At 39.5% G+C, this 8,720-nt stretch overlaps 1 protein-coding gene across 1 annotated transcript in view; it reads right to left on the reverse strand.

The window, feature by feature from the left end:
• LOC116690612 (pituitary tumor-transforming gene 1 protein-interacting protein) overlaps nucleotides 1–8,197 on the reverse strand; it is a 19,245-nt gene extending 11,048 nt beyond the window's left edge. The window contains exons 1-5 of the mRNA XM_032517702.1: nucleotides 7,930–8,197; nucleotides 7,602–7,648; nucleotides 5,600–5,708; nucleotides 2,835–2,943; nucleotides 700–765 (exon numbers count right to left, since the gene is read on the reverse strand). Coding sequence (XP_032373593.1) covers nucleotides 700–765; nucleotides 2,835–2,943; nucleotides 5,600–5,708; nucleotides 7,602–7,648; nucleotides 7,930–8,050 — 452 coding nt within the window. The 5' untranslated portion in view covers nucleotides 8,051–8,197. The remainder of the gene's footprint in view (nucleotides 1–699; nucleotides 766–2,834; nucleotides 2,944–5,599; nucleotides 5,709–7,601; nucleotides 7,649–7,929) is intronic.
• Nucleotides 8,198–8,720: the final 523 nt, after the last annotated feature.

Genomic DNA, 8,720 nt, shown 5'->3' on the forward strand with positions numbered 1-8,720 from the left:
CTGTCGGTGAATTGCTGAGTGAAAGTCAACGTTTTCTTTCTATCTGGTGGCATGTATGTGCCACAGGATGTATGTTTTAACTGGCTACACCTGCTACACACACGGTGTGCGATTGTGTGAGTCACACGTGAGACGGAGATTATAGTTATTGATAGATATTGATTATAGTGAATGCGCAGTGTTGGATTGTCCACAGTATGTAGTATCTCATTTATATTTATATTCTGTGTTGTGTGACTGATGTACGTGGGCTGCTGTAATTTCCCATTTTTCTTGGGATCAATAAATAAATATCTATCTATCTATACATCTATCTATCTATCGAGAACGTGTGCAATGTAGCCAGCCCATAAGTCATGATAATCAAAGACAAAAAAAACCCACAAAGACCTCTGTGTCGAGGCATGAACCTCTCTGTATATGTGCACCTACTTGAACCACTGAACCAACCCGGCCACAGAAATCTGGTTTTAAACCTGCAAACTTCTACTTGCTTTAAATAATTGTTTTTTCTTTTGCATCCTTATTATCCTAATTTATTTATAAAATACTTTTTTGATTTCAGAAAGTTTTAGTGTGCTATTGTTCTTATGATGGTGTAGCTTCTTTCCTTTAATTTGACTCTCAATGTAAATGACAGCGGCCCCTCAATGATCTCTCGAGGAGAAATAAAGGTTGAATGAATGAATACATTCTTACCGTTCCTCAGCGCGCTGTTTGATCTCCTCTCTCCTCCTGATAAATCTCTCATCATCTCCATCCGGCCTTGACAAAAGGAGCCGTGAACAGTGTCAGATTTACAGAGCAAGAGAACAAAAACACACTCATCTGGATGTGACAAATCACTTACAGTACTTCTACATATGGTCACATATTCTCTTCACACAGCTCAACAACTTTGAGTACTGATTTGTCGCTTGAGAAACAAAAGAAAACTGTTGTTCAAAAGTAAACAGAGCTTCTTCTACATGAACAATGTGCGTCACCTTTGATAATGGAATTACTAATATAAAAGAAGCTGAGCAATCAGGAGGTGAGAAAATAAAATTGCCTCTAGGAAATGTAACCACAGGGTCACTTTAAATTAATGTTTGGTGTGTGTGTGTGTGCGTGTGTGTGTTAGGCACACTCTATATCCCCTTTTCTTCTGACAGATGATAGACATGAACACAACTCTAACACCCACAGGACTGTCAGTGTGTGACAGGCCAGCCTGCAGCTGATTGACTGACATGACATTTTCATTTCACTGCGGCGGCACAATGACAGCAACACACACACAGTTGTCTTGTAAAGGAAGCTGAACTTACGAAGCTACAACAGAAACAGTGAATGCAGCCCTGATTCATGGGTGCTCCACTTGAGAACTTCACTGCACTCAACAGTTGTTCGCCACAAAGCAATTAAGAACTTTTCTTAACCTTTTATTTGAGCACAGAGCTAATGTCACGAAGGAACTGAACTTTAATTCACAGACATGGCTGCTGCCTTTATTAAAATGTTAATCTAACGCTTTGTTTAAGGTCACCACGTTGCCAATGCATTGGGTATTAATGAAACCCGTTACAACAGCACTGTCTACAGGTCTACTTTCTGTCCCCAGAGTCAGAACTAAACAGGGTGAAGCAGCTTTCAGTTTCTATGCTCCTCATATCTGGAATAAACTCCCAGAAACCTGTAGATCCCTGCTACTCTCAGTTCTTTTAAATAGGCTGAAGACCTTTCTTTTTGATCTGCCTTCTTTATTAATGCTCATTCTTTCTTATGCTGCACTGTAACTTTTATTCTTGTGTTTTATGTGTCCTAATGTTTCTATTTTGTTTTAACTGTCTATTCATGTGTCTTAGATTTTTAATGCTTATGACTTTTAACTGTTTGTACTTGTGTTTTATCTGTTTTAATGATTTTGTGTAAAGCACTTTGAATTGCCCTGTTGCTGAAATGTGCTATACAAATAAAGCTGCCTTGCCTTGCCTTGCCTTGTAAAAGAGCCTATCTTTATGAGGCGTACCTTTCTCAGTTTGTCTCGACACTGTCAAAGAGTTGTTGACTCAACTGTACAGTCATGAGGTGATAGTGGGGTGTGTGTTGCCTTGGTCGAACATTGCCAGACCTATCTCCACAGTGCTGCAGACGAAGGTCTGGCAACAGGAGCATACACTCCTGAATCAAAACACAATGGTCTTGGGTTGTGCTATGCTCCGGACGCAGCAACGGTGACTTTGCAAAGTAAAGGAAGAGGTAGGGGATGGACTGGCCGAAAATGAGGGACATTGTAATGAAGTCAACTGTTGACACAATACAGTAACGTGAGCTATTTAAATGAGCTGGTACATGATTCCACCTCATTATCTCTTACCAGTGTATCTCCGTGTGTACCAGTTAGAGAGGATATGCCCTAATATTCTTTGTTAATCTTTACAACCATTATCTGAAAGAACTAAGCAGACCTGCCTTGTTGCACCATCCAAATGTTCCATAAAAACATTTTCAGACATTGAACTCCGGTCTCAACGTTAACCGGAACCTCTTTAAACAGTGAGTAAAACAGTAAAGCGGAAAGTGATGGACATCCAGCGGAATTCCCGGCGGGTGCTGGAACTATCCCGTAAATGAACCGTCGTCAGTACAGACTAGTGCTGCATTGGACTGCATTATCACCTCTGAACCTCCTGAAGAGGTCATGCTTTCTGGTCTCCAACTAGAATAATCTGCAGATCTGTATAGTCTGTAAAAGTTCTTTGTGGTAACCGAAACGTCAATTTTATACTTTTGTCTATTAAAACATAAATATGTTACAGTTGCACTAAAATGTCACAGTCATTTGACTTTACCTTGACCGGCGCTTCTTGCAGCAGCAGCAGCAGCAGCAGCATGCAACAATGCTGATGATGATGACTCCACCAATGACGGCCAGGGTAATGATCAGGGCTTCAAAGTTCACTGAATGACACCAGAAGACCAATCGTTAATATTCAAAAGCATCATTTGTTCTGAGGTCACATCATAAACAAAACCTAAAACTTTGGGTGCCTTTCCTATGAAAGGAAACATAAACTCAACTCGTTTGGCAATGGTGCCCCCTGCTGACGTTTGGGCAACACTACAAGTCCCCATAGTGGAATGATGAAACTCCACTTTCATTTCCAGGGAAAACATAACCGAGTGAAACATAACCGAGACGTCAGTCAAGACTTTGTTTGAAACCACTTCAGCAGACACGTAACGGTTTATCAGTTTGGTTGGAAACACATTAAAAGTATTGACACCACTTTGACAAGTGATAAAACACCTCAACTAGCAGCAGTAATTAGGTAACCACAGTGACACAAAGAACACACACCAGTTTCCTGATCCTTTGAGGACATTGTGGATCAGAAACGTCCGTCTACTGTAGTAACTGGGAGGCTACGGTTAGCTTTCCCACTGGGGCTTTAATGACTTTTCCACATCTTTCCATATATAGCTTAAGATAGATTGAAAACATTAAATATCTTTTTAATATCTAAATATTAATAATCTTCCCATATACCTGTTATTTTTCGATTTATAGTCCATCAACAACAGTTAAGCTAAAACCTATCTATGGCATCAATGACTAAAACTACTTTCTGGCTTATTTCTTGTAAAGTTATATTCTTTTTTTTCTAAATTATCCAACACACCCCTTTTACTTTAAAATGGATACTCTCTCCTCAGGCTGTAGTTCAGAGTACCACAATTAGAGTAAAAACAGTCTTGTTCCCTATGCAATAACTTGGCTTAATTTGCATATATAATTTTGAATTTTTGGAATAATTTTACTTCTGTGCAATTTTATTTGCCAATTGTGGACCCGGTAGATAGTCCTCGTTTATCACTCGATCTCTATAAATGGCTAACCCTTTGATTCGTTTATTTGTTTGGCAACGGCATGAACATAACGCACGTTCATTAATATCACAAAGTGATGCACTAAAGCTTTGATATGCAGACATTTAATAACTGGAAAAACCGTTCACAAAGATCACATTTCCAATTGAACATATGGCCATTATGGCCAGTCATAAAAGCCTCTTCTTTCTCTGATCATCTGTTTGCCAGCATGTCTATTTTGTTTAATTTAGATGCATATTTATATTTCTTTCCTCTACACATCATCCATTTCATCTTTTATATGTTTGAGTATGGCTACTCTGTATTTGCACTGTTTTTAATGGGAATTAACTGAGCTTTGGGCCTTTAAAAAACACATGTTTGAGATTTGTTTATTGGTTAAAATGACTTCACCCAAAAAAATTTCAACCACAAAAATTCCTCAGCTGGATACTTTCTCCATCTGGCTGGCTACTCAGACATCACGGGAGCTCCCCAGGCACTGATTTTTATTTCTATCTGTAACTTCTTTAATACTACTACTGCACAGAGAGGAAATGGTTCTCTTCTATGAAGCTGGGACAGAAAATCAACCACGCCAGAGAGGAAGCAGGTAGAGTGCTGCAGGAATGAGATCAGAAGTTGACCCTGAAGCAACGTGAAGTGGAGGGACCACAGGGTTTTTCTCATGTAGCTTTGCAAATGGTGCCTCTCAGTGAAAACACTCCAGTGTTTGTCTAGTGAACCATCCTGCAGCTATTTGCCTCCTAAACTCTAACGAACCAGTTTTTCATAGCGCTCACTCATTTAAGGTAAGTGTCAAAGTCAAGGTGCGCGGGCCAAATCCGGCCCATTGCAGATTCCCACAGAAGCAGAGAGTTTTCATATTCAGGCTGTGAAACTGGTGGCTTAAAAAAATGTTATCTTTGTTTTGCTGGATTTGTTCAATTCTATGATGGCTAAGGAACGTTTATGATGACTGTTGTAGGGCTTTAAGGTGAGAAAAATAAGTGACAAAAACATCTAAGAAAGCCACAAAAAGTCTGTAAAAAGTGACGATAAGCTACACAGATGTAGAAAAGAAAGCGACATGCTAAAATATGTTTGACTTTTCAATGAAACAAAAGCATTGTCAAAAAACTAGAAATGTCTGGCCCTTGATAGGATTCTTTCTTAGTGAAGAGGAGTTTGACACTGCTGTTTAAGGACTTCCACCTGCACATGTGCATTTGACATCGCAGTTATTGTATTGGTTGATGATCTCCGTTTTGCATGTTAAAAATGGCAATCAACTAATATATCTACAGAGTAATGAAGCGGGACATCAACTTTCTCATTCCAGTCGCCCCCTCCACATGTAATGTGTAATGTATGCGTAACGTAACGTAAACAACTGTTAAACAAGCAGAACATAAACTTGAAAATGACAGCTAATCCCAGTGTAATCTCCAAAGTCAGGCTGTAGCAGACTCTGAAATATTAATATTGTTCTTTTTTTAACCAGTTTTGTTAACTGGTGCTTTATTTGTTTCTCAAGTTGTCAACAATAACAGGTTAATGCATAGATTTGTGTGACTTTTGGTAACACAGACTCATAGCCTAATCCAATAAAGCCTTTTTTCAGAGAGAACCACCCCTTAACAACACCAGAGGGCCAATAATTTCAGACTTTTAAAGTAGCAAATGAAAGAGAAAAGGACACATAGTGATATATTTTACATGGTAATAAGACTGATCCACTTACACCAACACACTCCCCAACGGGCCTCGGCCAACTGGCACAGCGACGCTGGAGGCAGCAGCCAGGTCACCGGGTATTCTGTGCAGTTGTTGGTGGAGAAGCACCAGAGACACTATGGAGACAAAACACAGATCAGCCCTCTGCATGTGCTTCTATTATTATTAATTAGGGCTGAGAACCACATTTAATACTTTTTAGGCACTGACCGGATTGCCTTTAAAGTATTGAGTATTAAAAAAAATGCCTTTCATTCAATCCCAAATGTCCCTCATTTTCGGCCAGATGTCCGTCCCCTTCCTCTGTCTCTATTTTGGCGTTCTAACCTCTGGTGGATTTCTGAAGACTATGGTTACCTGGTCCTCAGATCTCTGCAGGGTAAATCCAGACAGCTAGCTAGACTATTTGTCCAATCTGAGGACTATGGTTACCTGGTCCTCAGGTCTCTGCAGGGTAAATCAACAACTTTCTGTTGATGACTAAAACTACTTCTGAATGTACACATGTTCCACCATAACAACTTCCTTCCTGAGACTATTTAGCAGAGGCACCGTGGCTCCGTCCGGAGGTTAGCCCCACCCAAGACGATTGTGATTGGTTTAAAGAAATGCCGATAACAGAGCACCGAATGCTGTGTGGATTAGCCTGACCCTCCTCTGCAGCGGCCTGGAGGAAGGTCTGGACTACTGCTTTACTGAGTTTACCAGTGCAGGTGGTTGGAGTGGATCTTTAGTCGTGTTGTTGGAGGTTCAGGCTCCCGCTTAATAAACAAACAAGGGATCATAAAATTATAATTTATGACAGCAGTTTGAAAGTTCGGGCAAAGGTCTGCTCTTATCATTCAAACGCTGCTCTGTTCACCAGCGGTGGAAGAAGTATTCAAATCCTGTACTGCCATAAAAGTACTAATATCACACTGTTAAAATATGCTGTAACAAGTAAAAGTCCTGCAATGAAAATGTTACTTAAGTAAAAGTATGTACCTGACCTCCGCAGTGTCGACTCTCTCCCCCCGTTTAAAACCAGACTCAAAACCCACCTCTTCCAGCTTGCTTATTTGTAAAATACACTGTTCCTTTCATTTTTTCATAACTGTTTATACTTTTCTGTTCCCTGTATGTCTTTTATTGTCTGTAAAGTGACCTTGAGTGCTTAGAAAGGCGCTGTTGAATAAAATGTATTATTATTATCATCAGGAAAATGTCCTTAAAAAGTAAAAAGTACTCAAATCTAAAAAATCCTCCCATGTTAAAAAGAGTAGAGGATCCAGCAGGCCGTTATAATGTTGCTAGTTTACTGTATAATAAAACATCAGATTATAAACTATATGTGTTTAGTGTGCGGAAATATTAATGTGAAAAGTAACTAGTAACTAAAGTAACTAGTAACTAAGGCCATCAGATGAATGTAGTGGAGTAACTAAAGTAACTAGTAACTAAAGTAACTAGTAACTAAAGCTGTCAGATGAATGTAGTGGAGAAACTAAAGTAACTAGTAACTAGAGCTGTCAGATGAATGTAGTGGAGAAACTAAAGTAACTAGTAACTAAAGTAACTAGTAACTAAAGCTGTCAGACGAATGTAGCGGAGTAACTAAAGTAACTAGTAACTAAAGCTGTCAGATGAATGTAGCGGAGTAACTAAAGTAACTAGTAGCTAAAGTAACTAGTAGCTAAAGTAACTAGTAACTAAAGCTGTCAGATGAATGTAGCGGAGTAACTAAAGTAACTAGTAACTAAAGCTGTCAGATGAATGTAGCGGAGAAACTAAAGTAACTAGTAGCTAAAGTAACTAGTAACTAAAGTAACTAGTAACTAAAGCTGTCAGATGAATGTAGTGGAGTAACAAAAAGTATTTCTAATTTTTTAATACTTCTCTTTGAAATGTAGCGGAGTAGAAGTAGAAAGTCACATGAAAAGAAAAGACTACAGTAAAGTCCCTGAACATGTGTACTTAAGTACATTACCTGAGTAAATATACTTAGTTACATCCCATCCCAGCAGCCTTACCTTAGCATGTGGAACACAGGTGTCACATTTTTTGAAAGTAGAGCAGGCTAAAAAGAGATAAAGAGAAACGTCATGTCAGCTAGCTTAACGTTACCCGGATGTAAACAGTAGGTAGCTACATATTAAAAACAACAAAAAAACACTAGTTAGCTAACTCTGACGTAGCGTACTAACCTAGCTATTTTGCTATAAAGTGGCATTAAAGTCTCTTGTTACTATGCAAAATGGTACCTTTGTGAAGTGTAAAAACAACTGTACTTAGAAGTAGCACTGGAGCTACTTCTAAGTACATTCGTTTTTACGTTTTTACGTTTTTAAGTGAACTTACGAAGTGGCGGCGGTGGAGACGTCTGGCATTCCCCGAAGCTAACAAAGCTCAGGCACAGCACGACGGCGCCGCACAACACCCATATGCTCGGTGTTTGTCTCCCAGTTGGAAAAGAAGACATAGTTAAAACCTTAACACGGCTGAGAAAGCTTAACTTTGTCTAAAAAGAAAATGCACAATATCTGCTCTTCTACAGTAGGCGCGCGCCTTTCACACTCTTCTCGATAAACACCGCTGTTTCTGTTTTGCCTGGGACCAACCGCTGTCACTTCCTGGTTCTCTAGGGTTAGCGCGTTTTGAGAATCTTGACAGCCCGGGCGGGAGGAGTATATGCTTTTAACGTGTTAAGTTACTAACGACCGCCCGCTCAGGTTCACGGGTGCTGAAACGCAGCCGAACATTTCCATTTCTATTTTGTCTCATTATCAGTCATGTTGATACATGCTTCAGGGGGAGAGGTGCACGCATTCTCTCGGGTCAGTATCAACATATAGCTATAAAAAAATGCCATAGGCTGCATGTAAAACAAACTCAGAACTTATATTTTCGTTTGGAGACTTTTATTTTCCCTTTATACTGTAGGCCTAGCTGTAGGCTAAACATGCATCTGCATTTCATTGCACATGTTTTCTTCTCACGGTTTTATATAATTACCTTTGACATGGCCTGTTTATGATGAATTTTTCAGCTGGTATAATAATGCATTTCTACTACGAAAGATGAAGGCCATTGTTGGAAGGAGTTGTTATCACTGTTTACCACTTTCTTCACACCAAATGACTCCATGGGAT

Source organism: Etheostoma spectabile, chromosome 6, assembly GCF_008692095.1.
Source record: "Etheostoma spectabile isolate EspeVRDwgs_2016 chromosome 6, UIUC_Espe_1.0, whole genome shotgun sequence".
NCBI lineage: Eukaryota > Metazoa > Chordata > Actinopteri > Perciformes > Percidae > Etheostoma > Etheostoma spectabile.